At 39.5% G+C, this 21,458-nt stretch overlaps 1 protein-coding gene across 6 annotated transcripts in view; it reads left to right on the top strand.

The window, feature by feature from the left end:
* The window catches only part of TMEM164 (transmembrane protein 164), a 161,978-nt gene that overhangs the window by 64,756 nt on the left and 75,764 nt on the right, over positions 1-21,458 (top strand). For 5 of the 6 annotated variants that reach the window (XM_069463101.1, XM_069463103.1, XM_069463105.1 and 2 more), the window contains one exon: positions 19,605-19,671. The exons of the other annotated variant lie outside the window; for it this stretch is intronic. In XM_069463101.1, coding sequence (XP_069319202.1) covers positions 19,605-19,671 — 67 coding nt within the window. The remainder of the gene's footprint in view (positions 1-19,604; positions 19,672-21,458) is intronic. 6 annotated transcript variants of the gene reach the window in all.

Below are 21,458 nucleotides of genomic sequence, written 5' to 3'. Positions count from 1 at the left end.
CCTACCACCCTCCTACCTACACCCCATCCCTGACTCTTGGCAACCACTCGTTTGTTCTTCATCTCTGCAATTGTTTTATTTCAAGAATCTTGTATATCGCCTTTGGGATTGACTTTTTTAAAATCACTTAGCATAATTCCCTGGAGATTCATTCAAGTTTTTATGATACACACAATTTTTAATGGGTGCATATTATAATATTATTCCATTGTGTACAAATATGTGCAGTGTGAAGTTAAAAGTATTTTAGAAAGTAGACAGCTCTTAAAATAATAACTCTACCTTACTAAATTAGTATAGCTCTTTACTGTTTTTAAAGTATTTTGTCTTAAATTACCTCATCTAATCCTTAAAGTAATGCGGTGAAATAGAGAATATGTTATCCATACCACATATAAAGTATTTGGGGGCCAAGAAATCAAATAACTTGGCTAAGATTATGTAGAGCCAGAGTCAGGATTCCTGTTCTTCCTTTTCCTGTTAATGCTCATGATCAGGTTTACAGTGTGCCTAGTCATGGTAGGAAACACTTGACATTGATTATTTCACTTAATCCTTCTAACAGATCTGTACTTCTGTGGGAAGTACTAATAGTATCCCCAGTTAGATGAAGAAAACTGAGGCTCAGAAAGTTTAAGTGACTTAAGTGGCTTGTACGTGGTACACGTGGGATTTGAACCAATATCTTTCTTACTCCAGAGCCCATATTCCTAATCACTACCTTATGTTGAAGTGAATATTTTCTACTATTCCTTTATTATTTAAATGGTTAAAGCATGAAAGCATATTATTTAAAATTCCATAAATTTCAGCGTACACAGATGGGCACTGCTGTGGTCATTATGCCAATGTGTCCTATGGGTTCATTGACTAGCACTGTATTACCCGTCTCTTGCTTTTTTTGTGGGCCCTGTGCTGTGCCAGCCATGCATAAGTTTGCCAGCTTTCCAGCTAAGCAGGGGCTGGTATATTCTTCCTGGAGGCATGCCCAATCACTGCAGGAAAGGCGCATGGCGTGCATAGGCAGGCCACATGCCCTGTGCTGGGCAGGGGCTGGCAGTTCCCTTTGGGGTGAGGAAGGGGCAGGATTCTCCACAGGGTTCCCATGGTATACTTGACAAGGGAGAGTGAGGGTTCCCAGTGTTCTGGCTGGATCCTATGGTGCTTCATTTATATGCATCTCAGTTGGCACGTGACTTCCTGTAGCCTGCTGCTGGAAAGGCTGCCTCAGCAGAAAGCATGCATCCAGGATGTGGAGCTAAAATTGGAAGTGGTTTCTACGTGGCCCACCACCCCAGCAAGCTTGGGCATGGTACTTTTTTGATCTCTAATATCTCTAACTCCTAGAATTCCAGCCTGGCAGCCTTCTGCCTCTGAAGGCCTCTTATCCTCCCTGTTCTTGGCTGCTCATCTCTGTGGATGCTCATATAGCAGCACCAGAATTGTTTGTTGTGTTGTGTCTATACGTGCAGTTCTGTTCTATGTCTCTGAATCTGAGCCATTTTCTTTTTACTCATTTGGCTGATTTGTATGGTTCTTTCCTGAAGAGCTATCTATGAGACATCCAAACCACAGAATCCTTTTTCTCACTCAGCTTTGAGTAAAACCAGTATATTCTTAGAGACCATTTTGTGCTTACTATCTTGCTACTAACTTTGAAAAAGTTACCTGTGTTGATTGTCTTTGGGGAACCTACACATTCTCTGCCTTGTTGGTTCTTAGTAAGAAAGATTTCCTAGGGGAGAGGAAGAAGGGTTGTGTTACAGTATAGCCAGGAACCCTCCCAACTCCCCGACACCTCTCACTGATGGCTTCTCTTTTCCTTTTTCCTTGCCCCTTTCCTCAATTTTCTCTTCTTTCAAATTTCATTATGGAAAACTTGAAATATATACAATATTATGTTTGTTACTCATGTTCATTAACCATTTATATATTTTATTCTGTGGATTGTCAACTCATGTTCTCTGCTCAGTTTTTATATAGGGGTATTTCTCTTCTTGTTTATTTGCATGAGTTTTACATATAAAGAGTATTAATCTTTTATCACCTTTGCAGTAAATGTTTTCCCCAGATCACCTTCTAATTTTTTGATGATATCTTTGATGTATATTGGTTTTACATTTTTATTGGCAAATATTGATTTCCAAACCCCCTTCAGACCATGGTGATTTTTCCAGTGCTTTTATGCTTAAAAAGATGTTTCCTGTTTTAAGATCAATCCAGTTTTTAAATAGTTTTTAAAATATATTTAAATTGTCACTCCATCTAAAATTCATTTGCAAATAGTATAAAGTAGACATATAGCTTATATTTCCCCCAAGAGGGTCGTTTATTTGAGCACCATTTGTTGAATAACTGTTTCCCTATGATTATTGCTACTATACTTTTATTATAAATAAATTCTTGTATATGCTAGGGTTTATTTCTTGGGCCTGTTGTCCTATTCATTGATCTCTGTATTGGGTTTTCTGCCAGTTTTGTACCCTTATATTTGCAACAGCTGATAGGCCAAATTTCCCTTTGTCATCTCCCCAGTCTACCACGTTACCCACACTTTTTTCTTAGCTAGTCTCAACCATTTTTTTTTTCTTTAAAATGAACTTAAGGCCGGGCGCGGTGGCTCACGCCTGTAATTCTAGCACTCTGGGAGGCCGAGGCGGGTGGATCGCTCGAGGTCAGGAGTTCGAGACCAGCCTGAGCAAGAGTGAGACCCCGTCTCTACTAAAAATAGAAAGAAATTACATGGACAACTAAAATATATATATACAAAAAATTAGCCGGGCATGGTGGCACATGCCTGTAGTCCCAGCTACTCGGGAGGCTGAGGCAGGAGGATCGCTTAAGCCCAGGAGTTTGAGGTTGCTGTGAGCTAGACTGACGCCACGGCACTCACTCTAGCCCGGGCAACAGAGTGAGACTCTGTCTCAAAAAAAAAAAAAAAAATTAAAATGAACTTAAAATGTTTTTGTCAGGTTTTCCCCAAAATCCTGTTAGGATTTTGATTGGAATTACTTTAAAGCTAAAGTTTCATTGATATTACTACCACATTGAGTCTCTCCATCCAGGAAAAGACATTATGTATTTTTTAATTTATTCAAGTTTTCTTTATGTTCGTGTGTGTGTGTGTGTGTGTGTGTGTATCTCACATATTTCTCATCAAGATCATTCCTGGACAGTTTGTAGTTTATGATATTATTTCTTCATTATATTTCAAATGAATATTACTAGTGCATAGGAAGAATTTTGATTTTGTATGTTTATTTCATATTTGGCCACTATGTTTAACTCTTATTTCTAATAGATTTTCAATTGCTGTCCTTGGATTATTTTGGAAATTAATCATGTCAACTCCCAGATGATAACTTTACCTCCTTTTAAAGAATAAAACTTTTTTGTTTGTTTCAAGCCTGATTATGTTGGCTGTAACTTTTGGGGCAATGTTAAATAATATAGTGGTACTGGCAGGCATCCTTGTTTTGCTTCTGATCTTAATGGAAATGTTTCTAGTGTTTCATTTAATAGAAATATTTCTAGCGTTTCGTATCAGGTGACTCTGATGTTGACTGTTGGTTTAGGTTAGATGTTCTTTAAGATGTTAAGGAATTATCTTATTCTTAAATTATCAAGTCTTTATAAAAAGAATGGCTGTTGAATTTAACTAATGCTTTCTGGGAATACGTTGAGAAGTTCTCATGTGTTTTATCCTTTGACCTCTGCATTTGGTATATTATAGTCAGAGATTTCCTAATATCAACCTTTGCTGGATTTTTAAGATAAACCTTCCTTTTTCTCTGCATGCTTGGGAGAGACTCAAGACTTGGCTTCTATACTATGAATTTGATTGATTTTTCTCTTTACCATTTTCAATGTGAAATTTAATTCTTTTGTTACAATATTCATTTCTTTGTAATTCTTTCTTGCTTTGCTGAGCTCTCTGTTTACCCCAGCTTGTTGTCTTTCCTTCTCAGTATGTTTTATTCTAGTGGCTTCCTATACCTGTTTCATAGAGTCCATGTTTCCTTGCATTCTGTTGAGGATACAGTTTTCTAAAATATTTCTTCTGGTTCATATACAAAATTCAGACATTTTTGCTTCTTCCAAGGCTTCAGAATGATATGCATTTCCCTTGTGCTGTAAGAGGCTTTCACAGGAACCATGCTGGGTTTTTGTATGTTTATGCATATTCAGAGAAGGATCTGTCATTCATCAAAGACAGTGTGTGTAGATTGCCTTTTGACTATTCTCAGGTTCTCTTTGGTATTGATTAGAACCCCTTTTAAGTTCCACTGTTGGCAGGCAGGGATGCACATAACTTCTAGCCCAGTTCCCAGTGTCTAGCAGCTATTCATCTAGTGGGTTCTGCTGGACCTATATGGAATCATCTGCCCCTGCTACTAGGCACAGATAAGCTATATGAAAAATTACAGCCTCCCACATGCATTACTACCTGAGTTTTATCTTGTGGAGACTCCCACTCTCAGTACAGAGCATGCTAGCACCAATTCTACCACTTCTGTCCTTTTGATTATTGGGAGTGGGAGTCTCCAAATGGATGGAACTTAGTTTGGAGGGTTGTCAGTTTCCTTCAAGCAGTAGCCATGAGGTGGAGGAATGGCTGTCCAGTTTGCTGATTACTAGATGAACTTTCTGTTTCTAAGCCATCAGGGTGACAGTGGCAGAAGGACTCAGTGTCTTCCTATGTTATTTTAGGTTTCTTGGGACTGCTGCATGAACTTGACTATAGATTGTTTTTTCTCATTTCACCATCAGCCTTATTGTTAATGGAGATTTCTCCCAGATTCTGGTAATAGGATGACCATTAGTCTAAGTTTTCAGTGATTTGGGGAGTTTTATCTTTTTCTGTATCTTCATAGGTATTTCAGTGAGAAGTTGGGAGAGGTTGTGTTAGTGACTGCTAGCCAAGTGCTATTTTAAATCAGAAATTCAGTGTGTATTTTGGTATAGAGCAGAGGTTGGCACTCTTTTTCTCTAAGGGGCCAGATAGTAAATATTTTAGATTTTGTGGACCGTATGATCTCTGTGTTTTAACTGCTTAACTGTTGTTGTAACATGAAAGCAGCATAGAAATATGTAAATGAATTGAGTGTGGCTGTGTGCCTACAAAACTTTATTTACATAAGAGGAGGACCAGATGAAAAAGTTCCAGAGATGGATGGTGACGATAGTTGCACAACAGTGTGAATATACTTAATGTCACTAAACTATACACCTAAAAACAGTTAAGATGGTAGATTTTAGGGATTATATATTTATACACACAGACACACACACATATATACATATATTAATCACACCAAAGAAAAGACCAAAACAGGAGGACCATATTTTGCTGACCTTGAGTTTAGAGGCATTAGATCTAGCATGTGCAGACAGACAGACAGACAGACACACACACATACACACACAGAGCAGAAGGGGTAGGGGAGAGAGAGAGAGAGGGAGGGAGGGAGGAAGGGCGGGAGATGAAATTACATGTGGCTATGTTAATAAGCTAAAAGGCAATGGGAGAGATTTCTTGAGTATTTAAAGGGAATACCTTAGTAGGGGTAGGGTGATTCTGGAAAGCTGCAGTTCATCCTGGTGATGTCATCCCATGGTCTTTAGGGTTGGAGATACACAGAGTTCATATTCACACTTTCTGACATAAGATCCAAGCAGGGATTTTCTACTTCTCCAGAGGCTTAGGAAACCTCTGTAGTTGTCAGAAGTGTTCATATCAGATGCAGCTTAAAAGCTGGCCAATCGTTCCTTTTTTCTTGTAGTACAAATGGTGACTACTGATGATTCCTGTAAATGATATGGTCTCTTCCCAATGCTAGAAAATCCTAGCTTGTTAGTTATTAACCAGAACAGACTCACTAGATAAAAGAGCAGCCACCAGTCTGGGTCAGCTGTTTCTGCAGACTCCAGGCTAAGATTTTTACTTGTCAGCTGGAGACCTGGGCTTTTTGCATCTTGAAACAATGCTGCCCTCATGACCCTAAGTCACTTTTCTCTCAGTGGTGCAGAAAATACTCCTTACTTTCCACCTCTAGCCTTGTCAGCCCTCAGCTTGACCAAGACCTGGAAAAGGGCTAACTTCCAACCATGGTCTTCATCTGTCCAGGGGGAGCAGGTCTCTGGTGTGTTTAATGTTGTTCTTGGAGCAGAGTTAGCATATCAAAGTCCATTATTTTTCCCCTTCTGAAGCTAGAGGAAAGCTAAGAGCTCCCAGTCATGGCTGATAGCTGGGGATAGGGGCTGTAGAAGCCACTAGTCCTGTAAACTGTAGACCTGTGTCTGGGAGCAGCCTTGGATAGCATGGGATGGTTTGGAGTTTCCTGGTCTTTCTGTTGGCTCTGTTATCCAAGCTGAAGGAGAGTGCCATTATGGCATGGGTGATATAAAGCACCCACATCCCCTTCCCAGTCTCCCTGGATCCCACCACCACAGAGGACTCTCAAATGCAGTCAGCCTCTTAGTTTTCGGCTTGCTCTTTGGAGTCTTGGTTGCTGTTTATAGAAGAGGTTTAACAAGGGGCTGGAAGCCTCCAAGAGAAGCTAGGCTTTTGGGACTCTTTCTCTCTGAGTTGGGATGTCTTGAAGGAAAAGAGAATGGCAGTTAAGGTTTCCCAGGCTTTGAGTTGTGATGAGACAGTTTAGCTGCACTGTGAACACCCATCACTTAATGTGCCAGGTTATTCAGGGGTATGTAGCAAGGTTGGGGGAACACATGGAGTTAGTCACTGAGTGGTGCAGTTTGAATGGCAGGGAACTCTTTCCTCATCTCGTCATGGGTAGGAAAAGTACATAGCAGAGAGCTGGCATACATCCTCTGCCTCAGGAAATGTATAGTACCCACCCCCATGCTACAACTCTAAAATCTGCCCATCTTCATGTGCACATGGAGAGTAGTGGATCTGTGATGCAAATGGGATTGTTTTAGTCATGAGTATCTCCTGACTCAGTCCGGAGAGGCTTTTGAAGGGGATGAGATGTAATTTCATCTGTGTTGCAGAAAGCAGGAGGTGCATTGCTGGATGGAGAGAGGACTGTAGGCTGGGTGTGGAAGCATGGGGGTGGGTGCGAGGAATTGGGACAGCCTGACATGTGATTTTGGCTTTGGGTCATATGCTATTATGACAGCCCAGTGGCCCTGTGGCCCTCTCTTTTTCTGGGTTCCATTTATTATACTCTGAGATTTTTAAACAGTATGGCTTTCCCCAGGGAGACTCAGATCTCCAGGACTGCCCTGAGGTCATGAGATAGACTCAGGTTGAACATGTTGGGTCTTAATGTCTTGGGATGATTTTACCATGTCAGTATCCCCTTTTTCCAGTACTCATCAGATCAGCTGCTCTGGAACCTGAGGGGATGTGAACTGAGACTTGGTTTGGGGTCATATAATGTTAAAAAGGAGCAACCTTTTGGCAGTTTCACTTTGGAGGTGGCTGCTTTTGGCTTAACTTTGGACTTATTACTGAAAAAGGTATTTGGGAGATTGCCTATGACCTGAGAAGCCTTATTAAGATTCAGTTCTTGCCAAGGAAGAGAAAGTTCTATATACGAATGTTGCAGATTTAAAGGGGAAAGGGAAAAACCATAGCAAGTAAGCAGCAACTCAGGGAGACCGGTTTCCTTTTTTATGTGAAATGCTACTCAGGTGTCTGCTTTCCTAGGACCCATCTGTCAGGTCCCTGCCCTGTGTCCATATATATTCTTAATGCTTAGAGGAGGGAAGAAGCTTTCGGGTTGTTCACAGGTCTCTCTTCCCCTTCCACATACAATGGAAGCTGCCTTCCTTTACACATATACATACTCAGTTTTGTCTTCTACAAGTCTGCCAGAAGTTCTCTCTGAAGGTGTCTGGAGCAAGGACTATTTTTATTTTTTTCTTCCACCCGGGCTGTTCTGCTTTAAGCATATGTTTGGATGTATATCATCTCTGGGTCAAGGGAAGACTAGAGATTTAGATAACTTTTCCCATCTGGGGAAACATGGAAAGCAGTACTCAGCAGAGGAATGAGGACCAATCATTTTGGCTCCGTTTTTACTTTGTCAGCTCACCCAGTCCTTCTGGAAGCCAAGTCAGGAATCTACTGTGCTATGTATTGGGCAAAAGCAATACAGCATAATAGATCAGATCTGGGCAAGTATGTAGGAGCTGTGCGGTTGGTAATGAAGAAGTAGAAATCTTTCATTCCCGTTATAAAAGTAATCCATGGTCATTGTAAGGAAAAAAAGTCAAAGATTACATACAGCAGTAAAGAAGACAATAAGAAGAACTGACAATTCCTGTTAATATGTTAGTATAATTTCCTCTCAGTCTTCTGTAGGTATATATCCATTTTTTGAAATAAAATAATGATTGTTCTACATATGCTACTTCATAATATGTAAAAAGTTAATATAGCATTATTGTTTCCCCATCTTATTAAATATTCTTCTAAACATGTTTCTGGTGGCTGCATAGTACTCCATTATTTGTATGAACATAATATAATATATTTAAACAATGTCCTGTTAATTCAACATTTGGTTTGTTAGATAGACATTTTGAAGGGATCTTGAATAGTACAGTGGAATTAGATGGCCTGGGTTATAGTGGTGGTTCTGCCAATTCTTAGCTCTGGGATCCTGAACAATGATTAAAGTCTAAGCCTCCATTTCTCCATTTGTAAAATAATACTATTCATAGTATCTACCTCCTTGAATAGTAGTGACAATTAGATGAGATGACCCATGTCATTCTCTTAGCATGGAACCTAACATATACTAAGTACTCAATAACTGTTAATATATTATCCTTGTCTTGACACTTTGTCATCTCTGTACCTCACTGTTAGAATTTGGGTTTGAAAGAATGAAAATTGCTTTCATTCAGATAAGTAAAATTTTAGACTGAAAATTGCTTTCATTCAGATAAGTAAAATTTTAGACTGAAAATTGCTTTCACATAAGTAGTCTCTTTTACCAGTTGAGCACCTTCCAGATGGGGACTTTTGCCAACTTCCTGAACTTCGTAGGGGGAAAAAAAAGTGTTCTGGAGACTCTGCGGGTATGTGGCCCCATTTGGTCTAAAACAAGGAAGTGGGAAATCACCAGCTGCAACCAGGGAATTATCTTTGTGCCCACAGGCAAAGCCAGCCAAGCCTTCCTGTTGTACTTTTCTGGTTTTTCTTTACTTGTTTGGTTTTTATATTCCAACTTTTATTCTAAAAAATTTTAAACATAGAAAAGTTAACAGGGCAGTACGCTGAACACTTGTGTGACCTCCACCTAGATTCAGCAGTTGCCATGCTTTCTTATATGTGAGTTCTGAAATGTCAGGTCCTAACTACATTCCCTGCCACAGGGCCTCACAAAGCGGGCAAAAAAAAAATGTGTACTTTCAGACCAAGGGCTCATAGAAACAGAGGGTCAGTGTGGAAAGACCCTGGCCTCTAGGATGGTAGAAATCTATTGTTTTTATAATACAAATCACAGAAAGTAAATCTCAACATGTCTGGCTGAAGGGAAAAGAGTAGATCCAGATGCCCACCAATATGACAATGGATAAATAACTTGTGGTATGTTCATACAATTGAGTAATATACAGCAGTAAAAGTCGGATGAAGTAGAGCTACATATATCGACATGGATAATTAGAAGTCATGTCGGGTGAAAAATGTAATTTGCAAAAGGATACATAGATTATATAGTATGATATTATGAAACAACACTGTATATGGTTTGTAGATACGTGCAAATGTAATAAATGTATCTAAACATGGACAAGAAGGAAACCCACTACTTCAGAATAGAGGTTTCTCTGGTAGGGGGTAGAGGAGATGCATAGTATTCAGGAAGGGTACACAGAGGGCTTCAACTGAATCAATAATTTTCAAATTTATTAAAGCTAGATGGGAGACACAGAGGTGCTCATTATATTATTTCTTATACTTCTCTCTATGTTTGAAAATTTTAATGTAAAAAAATTTAGAGTGAGAAAGCACTGTTTAAAAGGTTTAGCATCTTAGATCACTTACTTTGTAGGTGTGAAAGCTGAGGCTGGGAGAGTTCAGTGCTTTGCTTCATATATATATTCAAATATATACATGTATATTTGAATTTTATTTGTCATATAATAAAATTGAGTTTTTTGAGTGTAAAGTTCTGTGAGTTTTAACACATGTATAGATTACTATAACTGCCACCACAATCAGGATATAGAACAGTTCCATCACTTTAAAAAGTCCTCATACTATCCCTTTAGAGTGACACATTTCTAAACCCTGGTGACCACTGACCAGTTCGCCTTCACGACAGTTTTGTCATTGGAGAATGTTAAATAAATGGAAGCTTACAGAAGCTTTTGAAAGTGGTTTTGTTCACTCAGCATAATGCCTTTGAGATTCATCCAAGTTGTTGCATGTATCAATCATTCATTCCTTTTTATTGCTGAGTGGTTTTCCATGGTATGTGTGTACCACAGTTTGTTTATCCATTTGCCCATAGAAGGGCATCTGGACTGATTCCAGATTTTGGCTATTATGAATAGAATTGCTATGAATGTTTATGTACAGGTTTCCACGTAAATATGAGTTTTCATCTTAGTAGGGTAAATATCCAGGAGCAGAATTATTGGATCATAGCACGAGTGCTTTTAAATATTTAAACTTAAAAAAAAAACTTTATAAGACACCTCCCAACTATTTCCCAAAGTGGTGCTATTACATTTTACATTTCTACCGACAGTGCCTGAGAGTTCCAGTTTCTCCACATCCTCTCCAGCTATTGCATTATTTATTTTTATTATTATTATTTTTGAGACAAAATCTCACCCTGTCACCCAGGCTAGAGTGCCGTGGTGTCAGCCTAGCTCACAGCAACCTCAAACTCCTGGGCTCAGCCTCCCGAGTAGCTGGGACTACAGGTGCATGCCACCATGCCCAGCTAATTTTTTTCTATTTTTAGTAGAGACAGGGTCTTCCTCTTGCTCAGGCTGGTCTTGAACTCCTGACTTCAAGTGATTGACCTGCCTCAGCCTCCTGGAGTGCAAGAATTACAGGCGTGAGCTCTTGCACCCAGCCCGCTGTTGCAACTCCAATAGGTGAGGATTGGCATCTGATTGTGGTTTTAATTTACATTTCCCTAATGGTATGGAACATCTTTTCATGGTTATTTGCTATGAAAATACCAACAAATTCAATAACATGAAATATCTTCTTTTAGTGAAGTGTCTGTTCAAGTTTTTTAGCCTATTTTTAAATTGGGTTGTTCATTTTCTTATTGTTGAATTTAAGGATTTTTTAATGTATTTTTGATGAAAGTTCTTTTTTGGGTATGTGATTTGCAAACATGTTCTCCCATTCTATACCACTCTATAGCTTGTCTTTTCATTGTATTAAAAATATCTTTCACAGATGAAAAATTTTTAATTTGATTATATTCAGTGTATCATTTTTTTAAATTCATGTATTGTGTTTTTGGTGTCATGTCTTAGAACTGTTTGCCTAACTGCAGGTCACAAGTTTTCTCCTGTATTTTCTTTTAAAAGTTTTATAGTTTTACATTTTCTATTTAGATTTATGACTTAGCTTTAATAATAAGGTATGAGGTTTAGGTTAAGTGTATTGTTTTACACAGGAATATGCAATTGCTCCAACACCATTTTCACAATTGTCAAAAATCAAATGACCATAGTGTGGGTCTAATTCTGGACTATTCCATTTCATTGATTGATGTGTCTGCTCTCGGCTAGTACTGCATTGTTTTTATTGCTGTAACTTTGAAGTAAGCCTTAAAATCAGGTAGTGTGATTCCTTTACCTATCTGCTTCCTTTTCAAAATTATTTTAGCTATTCCTGTTTCTTTGCCCTTCATATACATTTTAGAGTCAGTTTATCTCTGTAAAAGATCCTGCTGGGATTTTGATCAGAATTGCTTTGAATCTATAGATCATTTTGGTGAGAATTGACATCTTTCATATGTTGAGCTTTTCAACCCTGGAACATGGCATATGTTTCCATTTAATTAAGTCTTCTTTGATTTCTTTTATCAGCATTTTGCAGTTCTCAGCATATAGATTCTGTACATATTTGATTAGATTTATACCTAAGTATTTCAATTTTTGAGATATTATAAATGATATTTAAAAAATTTGGTTTTCAGTACACACTGCTATTATGTAGAAATGTGATTGATTTTCACGTGTTGACCTTGTATTCTGAGGCCTTGTTAAACCTGTGTATTAGTACTAGGAGCTTTTTTGTAGATTCTTTGGGATTTTTCACGCAGATCATGTCTTTTGAAAATAAGGACAGTTTTATTTTTTCCCTTTCAATCTCTGTTTTTATGTTGTTGCCTAATTGTACTGCCTAGGCTGCCAGTATCATAATTATGGTGAGAGTGGGCATGCTTGGCTTGTTCCTGATGTTGGTGGGGGACATTCAGTCTTTCACCATTAAGTATCACGTTAGGTAATAGTATATTTTAGGTGTCCTTTATCAGGTTGAGGAAGTTCCCTACTATTCCTAATTTGTTGACAGTTTTTATCATGAGTAGAAGTTGAATTTTGACAAATGCTTTTTCTGTATCAATGGATATGATCATGTACTTTTTAGTCTTTACTCTGCTAATTTGGTAGATTGTATTAATTGAATTTCAAATATTGAACTAACCTCGTATTACCAGGACAAACCCTACTTGGTCATGGAGTATTATTCTTTTTATATTGCTGCTTTAGATTTGCTAACATTTTATTGAGATTTTTGTGTCTGTGTTTATGAAGGATATTGGTCTTAGTTTTCTTCCTTCTTTCTTTCCTTCCTTACTCCTCCCCTTTCCTCACCCTCACTTTCTCTCTTCTCTTCCTCCTCCCCTCTCCTCCCCCTTCTTCCCCCTTCCTTCTCCTTCCTGGGTTTTGATATCTGAATAATAATGTAGTGATAGACTATTCTGTTTCATTGATTGACATATCTATTCTTTCTCCTCTTCAACTCTAAGTGACTTGAGAAGTGTTTCCTTCTCTTCTCTCTTCTGGACAAGATTGTATAAATATTTGGTAGAATTGGTCACTGAAACCATCTGCGTCTGGATATTTCTTATTCTGATGATTTTAACTATGAATTTGATTTATTTAATATACTATTCAGGTTATTTCATCGTGTGTGAGTTTTGGTAGTTTGTGGTTTTTGAGGAATTTGTTCATTTCATCTAAGTTGTCAAATTTATGTGCATAGGGTTGCTTGGAGTATTCCTTTATTTTCTTTTTAACTATGGGGGTCTGTAGTGATGTCTCTACTGATACTGGTAACTTTTGTCTTCTCTCTTTTTATCCATGTCATTCTGCCTAGAGGTTTATCAGTTGTATTAGGTTTTTTTCAAAGAAAAGCTTTTGGTTTTATTGATTTTTCTCTGTTATTTTATGTGTTATCAATTTCATTGATTTCTGCTCTTTATTATTTCATTTCTTCTGCTTTCTTTGGGTTCATTTTGCTCTTCTTTTTCTGGATTCTTAAGGTAGGAGCTTAGATTACTGATTTGAAACCATTCTTTTTGTCTATAAGAATTTCATAAGTATCTCATACATTTTGATATGTTGTATTTTTGTCTAGTTCAAAATGTTTTATAATTTTCTATGAGAATTCCTCTCTCTATGAATTTGCCTTTCTAGCCACCCACAGAACTTGTCATCTCTTCCATTATCTTTTGGTTCTTGGTTATAATCAAGTACTAAATTGAAATATAAGTCATTTTCTGAAGGTTTGTTATGAATAATGTGATATTTATATTGATTTATTTAAGATAATAATGGCTACCATATATTGATTGCTTATTATATCCTAGGCACTATGTTGATCACTTTACATGGTCTTATTAAATTCTCCCAAAAACATTTTTAGTAGGTACTGTTATTAGCTCCATTAACAATTGAGGAAACTGACACACATATTTTAAGTGATTTGTCCAATCACTTGGCCAGTAAGTGGTAGAGATGAGACTTAAATATGGTTTGATTCCAAACTCCTAACTGTTATACTCCATTTCCTCTAGTTATTTCATTTCTTGCCTTCCCATTAAGATTGTTAGCTTCTTGAGGGCAGATACTATGTCTTACTTGTACTGATCTTCTCTTTCCTAAAGCACCTGCAACAATGTTAGGCACGCAGTAATATATTGATTAATGTTTGTGGAACTATATTTAATGAAATTAACTCACCTGGAAGAGAATTAAACCCATGACTCTTACTATATTGCCCCAGGTTCTTACCAACTAAGCTAACTTAGCATAGTATCCTATGCCCAAAAAAAAAAAAAAAAAAAAAAAGGGCTTACGGGAAATATTTGTGACAGTAGTAATGGCTGTTTTGTATTCTTTTATATGCTGGTCAGTCAGGTGTGGCCACAAGAGGAGACAGAGGAAAGGCTCAGGAAAAAAACTGTTTGTTATACTCGCAGGTCCTAGAGACAGGAGGCCCAGTATGCTAGTCAGGGCCAATTCAGAAAGACACCAGGGTGGTCATGAGGCAGGACCAAGGGGAAGGTTCAGGCCACTGCCTTTACACAGGAAGAGTAAGGCAGGGCAGGGTGAACAATTAAGGATTGGCTAGTTTGACCGATTTCAGCAGTCTCTGTAGGGGTGCTCCCTAGTTGCCTGGTTCCTGGCCCCTGGGTGATTAAGGAAGAGGAATATAGTCTCATGGGATGGAAGGGACAAAAAGAGGAGATCTGGCTCTGGATTGGTTAGCTTGCATATCAAAGTCATGTTCCTGGTTGAACCCTTGCTGTCTCTAAGGATTGGCTAGTCCCAAGAGGGGCAGGCTCTCCATAGCCAGAAAGGTTTTTTAAGATGTCAAAACATCACGATATACAGAAAATAAAATGTACAGTTGACCTTTGAACAACATGGGTTTGAACTGCACAGGTTCACTTAAGTGGATTTTTTCCAATATATTGGAAAATGTTTGGAGATTTTTTTTTTTTTTTTTTTTTTTTGTTGAGACAGAGTCTCACTTTGTTGCCCAGGCTAGAGTGAGTGTCGTGGCGTCAGCTTAGCTCACAGCAACCTCAGACTCCTCGGCTTAAGCGATCCTACTGCCTCAGCCTCCCGAGTAGCTGGGACTACAGGCATGCGCCACTATGCCCGGCTAATTTTTTCTATATAGATTTTTAGTTGTCCATATAATTTCTTTCTATTTTTAGTAGAGACGGGGTCTCGCTCTTGCTCAGGCTGGTCTCGAACTCCTGACCTTGAGCGATCCACCCGCCTCGGCCTCCCAGAGTGCTAGGATTACAGGCGTGAGCCACCGCGCCCGGCCGAGATTTTTGATAATTTGAAAAAACTGATGAACCACGTGGCCTAAAAATATTGAAAAAAAATAAGAATAAGTTAGGTATGTCATAAATGCATAAAATACTAGTATATTTTATCATTTACTACCATAAAATATACATGAATCTATTATAAAAAGTTTATTAAAACCCACACAAACACAGACCATATGGGGAGCCATTCGCAGTCGAAAGAAATGTAAATAAACGTAAAGATGCAGTATTGAATTATAACTGCAGGAAATTAACTGTAGTACATACTGTACTGCTGTAATAACTTTGTAGCCAGTATGTACTCCTATTGCTATTACGGTGAGCCTCAAGTGTTGCGAGTGTCTGCTTAAAATGCCAGATGACACTTATTATCTCCACGTGAGTAGCTGTCTCTTCAGTAAATTGTGTATTGCAATAAAAAGTGATCTCTAGTGGTTTTTGCGTATTTTTCTTCGTGGTTAGTGCAATACCAAAAACCTTGAGCAATACCATGAGACCCATACGAAGTGCCACTAGTGATGCTGGAAGTACTGTCAAGAAGCAAAGTCATGACATTACCAGAAAAAGTTGAATTGCTTAATATGTCCCATAGATTGAGGTCTGCAGCTGTGGTTGCCTGCTATTTCAGACAGACCATTCACACAGATGGCATAAACTCACAGTATTGATAAATACAGTACTGTATTTTTCTCTTCCTTATGATTTTCTTAACATTTTCTCTTCTCTAGCTAGCTTTATTATAAGGATACAGTATGTAGTGCATATAACATACAATATATGTATTAATTGATTGTTTTTGTTCTCAGAATTCTGGTCAACAGTAGGCTATTAGTGGTTAAGGTTTGGGGAAAGTAAAAGTTATACATGGATTTTCGTCTGTGCTGGGGGTCGGCAACCCTAACCCCTGTGTTGTTTAAAGGTCAGGTGTATATACAATACAATGGCCAAGACTTTGAGCTAGCAAGAAGGAGGTTTGTAAGTATGACTAACTGAACAGAAGTATGTCTCCAAGCTCTACTTTTTGGTTCTGGCCTTCAGTCTGTCCTTTTGCTTTCTCTGCACTCTTTCTCATGCTTTGAATTTTTTAAACAGTTTGGCTCTCCCACATGATTTTCTTCTCTTTTCTTTTCTTTTTTTTTTTTTGTTCCTTTTTTCCCCTACCTTCTTCCCTCCCTCCCTCCCTCCATTCCTTCCCTCCCTTCCCTCCCTCCCCTCCCTCCCTCCCTCCCTCCCTTTCATCCATCCATCTCTGGGCTCTAGGTGAGTTCTTCACCATTTATTTAACAGACATTTATATGAGTCTTACTATATACCATGTACTTTTCTAAGCATTTTATACATATTATTTCCTTATAACAATCCTGTGAGTTGGGTACTATTATGGTTCCCATTGTACAGATGGGGGAGCTCTCATAGGGCTTTCTAGTGCTCAATATCCATTTCTTATACCCAATAGAAATCTTGGTGGCAGGCTGGAGGCAAGTATAAAATAAAAACAAAAAGCTCTGCCTCTGATTTGGTCAGTCATTTACCTATAGGGTCGTGCTTTGTGTCTGTAGAGGGCAGTGTAGTTGTGTGATCAGTGTGGTTTTGCCACAAAACACAGAAGGGGTTTCATTGCCTCTAGGCATGACTTTCCCTGCCCCATAGGCATCCCAGAACTTTTTCCCTGCCTGGCCTGCAGCCATTACCCGCTCCCCGCACCCCCCCCCCCCCCCCCCCCCCCCGCCGTGTCCAACATTCATGCTATGGATTTGAAGCAGTGTATAGTGGCAAAACCGCAGACCTGAAACTTGGTGAGACCTCTGTGTGACTTCAGCCTCTGCCACTTATTATCTGTGAGATCTTAGGAAAGTCACTTAATCATTTGGAACTTTGGTTTTCTCAGCTATGAAATGAAAAAGATGATGATAATTATATTAAAAACTGTGAGAGGATTGAATGAGATGATGTATTTGAATTCTTAGCCCAGTGATTTATACATAGAAATGCTCAATACATGCTAGAAATTTTTAAAATTATTAATATGCAAGACTTCTTTATATATTAAAGATAATTCACCCTTTGGCACATATGTAGCTTGCGTAACTGAATTTTGAGAACCCAGAACAAGGCTTGTCTTTATCTAGGAAATTATTAGTTGTTTTGAATCTTTGTTAGTTTTACCTTCTTTATCTTTGGCCTTCCATGGGCACTTAGAATCAATTCCATCATCCTCAAGATTTGACTTTTGGTGCTAAAATGTCTAATTGGCCTTATGCAAATACAAACATTCCTTTGAGGTCCATGGCAAAGCCTGGCAGTGGAATGCAGCTTTACCTGGAATATTAATGTGATTTTTTCCTTTCCCAGGGTGAGCCTTTATGTTGTAGCTGTTACATAGGAGGGCTCGGGCAGGGTTAAGCCAGGCTCTACTTCACCAGGCCTAGAATGGCTACTAATGACTCCTGCTCTAGGCACTGAGGCTGGAGCCAGAGTTTTCAGTACTCTGTTTGTGAGAGCAGGGGGCACCCCCTTGAATGACTCTGCTGAAAAAGCATGGTAACCTGGCCAGCCCAGGAGGGAGGAGTGACATTGCATTTGTTGTGCCGCCTCCTTTTTATGGACTGAGCCAAGCCCTATTAACTTGTAGGACTGTGATGTCCTGGCATGGCCAAAGAGCCTTCTCCAGTTCAGTCATCCCTGAAATCATATTAAGTCCAGGGCAGGGGATGAAAGAGGAGGTATAGAGAACCCTGAAACCAAAAGGAAGGAAAAAGGAGCATCCCTGACTCTTCACCCGAGGTCATACTTTGGCAGGAGGAAGGAAGGAAGGCTCTGATATAAGGCAGCAAGAGGAATAGAAGAGTTTGTGGTCTGGAGTCAGGTAAGCCTGGGTTTGAATCCTGGCTGTACTATCTTATATGTGGTGTTGACCAGATTACCTCACTTCCTTGAACCTGGTTTCCTCATCAACAAAATGGGAAAAGTTATTGTACCTATCTCAGAAGATTGCTGTAAAAATTAAGCAAGAGAGTTTATATAAAGCAGTTGGATACTTGCCTGGAATATATTTTTCCCCTCTCCGGTCTTTGATTCAGGATGCCTGGAAGATATTAAGTGCATATCATCACCATGATCAAGGCTTTGATGACAGAACAGCAGGAAGAAACAGACTGGGAGAAATGAAAAGCAGCCTCTGGGTTCTCCTTGTAACGTCTCTTAGAATTATGCACACATCTTTGAGTCCCAAGAGAAAAGCTAAAGTTCTAGGGGGTCTTCAGTGTATGGACTGCTTTCCTAGTCAGGGCATAGGGGGTATGAAGGTGTCCTGGTATCACAGGGCTGCTGCTGTGTGTGTGTGTGTGAGTGTGAGAGAGAGGGAGCAAGGGGAGGAGGGAGACAATGAACCCCAGCTAGTATCTTGAGTTCTAAGAGGTACATTGACTCGGTGGTGTCTTTGATGGGTCTGTGACCCATCAAACGAGCTTTTCTTCAAGAGGAACAGACTGTCATTCTTTGTAAAGAACCATTTGCGTTGAATAATGAAGGAAGCTACTTAAATCCATCCCCAGAGTCCTCACAAGCAGGGTTTGTTCCTGAGTCCATTGTTTCTAGTATGTATACATTTTAACAAGTCTGGGATTGGGAAACAGTATCACTACCTGATGCTGGATTCCAGTGGTTTTCTTCTTCTTCTGTTCTTTTTGTTTTGCTTTTAAGTCACAGAGTCCAGTATGTAAACCAGATCAAAGATAGCAGACAAGGCTGCCACTTTTGAGCTCCCTGTCTCCCGCAGCAGCTCCTGAAGGCATTTCTAAGAAAATGGGGAAACACAATTTACAAAACACTGAAGTTGGCTCCCTGGGTTGTACTAGCCTTTTTCCAGCCATTTCTCTGTTTTGGGAAAAGGATTGGACATGGATGTGTAAATAAGCAGCTACATTATAATAAATAGGTTTCTACTGTAATAACAGAGCGCCTAGCTACCGCAGTTCTTTTCTAATGCCACCCGAGCTGCGGCAACTGAAGCTGTTGATTAGAGCTAACTTGACATTTAGGGAGCACAGAGCTCATTCTGTAATAAGGTATTGTCACCAAAGTGTGTTCAGGAAGTGTTTGGGGGATTCCAAGCCAGTGGTGGTGCTCTTCAGAACATTTCAGTTAATAAAAAATATGCCACTTCTAATTTATTTTGTGTGTGTGCAAACTCTAGTGCTGTTTTCCAGAGAGAGCCACTTGTAACCGCACATGTGGTTTTCCACCTCTGCGTCAGACTCTGTGTGTGACCTGAACTCTGTCTTCTCCCCCTTCTAGGCTACAGATGCACATGTTGAATGGGGCTCTTCTGGCATTGCTGTTTCCTGTGGTAAATACTCGGCTGGTAAGTACCCTTTTCTAGGAATATAGCAATAACGTGCAAAACAGTATTTACTTGCACTTTTATTATCCGGTGCTTGGCCTCATTCTTAACCCATATGCCCATGTAATTTTAAAAATATCTTTGTAGTTAATGTTGAGGTCTGACGCAGTCCTGTTCAGATGCAGTGGAGTTCAATGGGGGTGGGAGTATTTTGTGGAACTCTGGAGCTGCAATAAGTGTTTAGATCAGAACTAGGACAGAATGAAAAAGCTGACAGAAACTCCTGGAGTGGTTTAGTGGAAAGAAAGGAGCTTCCAGGTATTCTAAGGGACTCTCATATAGACTCAGCCACAATGGCCTAGAATAATCTGCTGGGGAGCCTCAAAGCCTGTCCACTTCACCAAGACTCCCCTTGGGCAAGAATTAGATGCCTTTCCTGTTCACCCAAACCCACAGGCCAGTCTGAGCCACACAACCCTCAGTGGCTGGCAGGAAGAATCCCACTCTAGCGGAGAGCTGAGTGATAAACCAGCTTAGAGAGGGAGGGAGTAGCAGACCACATTAGAAACCTCAGAAAACGAAATCACCTGTAAAATCATTACTACTGCTTTCTATTTTCATGACTAATTTCCCTTAAACATTCAGATCATAGTTTAAACCTTGAAATGACAATCCTTTTCAGATAGAATTTTATAGTTTACAAGGTCTTTTCAGATAACAGTGTGTGAGGTACATAGGGCAAGTATCATTGCCTCTTGTTTTACAGAGGAAGAAACTGACATTCAGGGAGTCACAAAAGTTCTAATGGCAGCATTACGACTGGAGCCTAAGCCTCTTGATCCTAAAACCACAGCTATGCTTTGCTCCCTCCCCACAAATATTCGTGTATACCTTTATGATAGCTATACTTTGCTAGATGCATCTTATACAATCAGCAGGAATTAAAAGAGAAGGCATTCATTTTAAAGCAGTGATTTTTGAACTCTCACTATGTTCTAGGCTCACCTAATTAGCTTGATTTAATCATTCCACAATGTAAATATATTTCAAAACATCACATTGTGCCCCATAAGCATATATAATTATTTGTCAATTAAAACCAAACTAGTGAAAACGAACAAATAACACAACATTGAAGCCCTGCCCCACCCTTGGAGATTCTGAGTTCGTGATCTGTGAGGAAGCCTGGGCATTGTGTTTTCAAAAGCTCTCCAGGTGATTCTAACATGGAGCTGGCGTTGAGAACCACTGATTTCAAGCAATGGTTCTGAAACTTCATGTCCATAGAAATCACCTGAGGGGCTTAGCAGGCCCCATTCCCAGAAGGTCTGTTTGAGAGGGTCTGGGCAGGGTAATGGCAGGGAATGAACAAGCCTCCAAGTGATGATGATGCAGGGCTCCCCAGACCACTCCTGGAGAATCTGTCCTAGGCACTCATAACTCAACGTCACTTTAAGCATGGTCCGAGGACCAGCATCCCATGGGTGCTGCTTGTTAGACATGCAGAGTTTCAGGCCCCATCCCAGACCTACTGTATCAGAATCTACATTTTTAACAGGACTCCCAAGGTAGCTTATATGGACTAGACCTTTTCTTCCAAGGAGCACAAAGCACCTCATAGGCAGACCATTTGAGCCCCTGATGAGTGGAACATCCAGGTGTGGGAGGGAAGGCGGTGCTTTCTGTGTCTTAGTAGGCAGGGTACATTTTGTTCAGCCTTCCCCTGTGAGCTGGGGTCCACAGGCACATGCTGCCAGTGTGGGCGCTGGTGCTGTCCCTTCTACATCCCCCATCATATATGACTTGCT

The sequence above is a fragment of the Eulemur rufifrons genome, chromosome 30 (assembly GCF_041146395.1).
Source record: "Eulemur rufifrons isolate Redbay chromosome 30, OSU_ERuf_1, whole genome shotgun sequence".
Classification (NCBI taxonomy): Eukaryota; Metazoa; Chordata; class Mammalia; order Primates; family Lemuridae; genus Eulemur; species Eulemur rufifrons.
The sequence above is the reverse complement of the archived record's forward strand: the minus strand, read 5'-3'. Positions and strand labels throughout refer to the sequence as shown.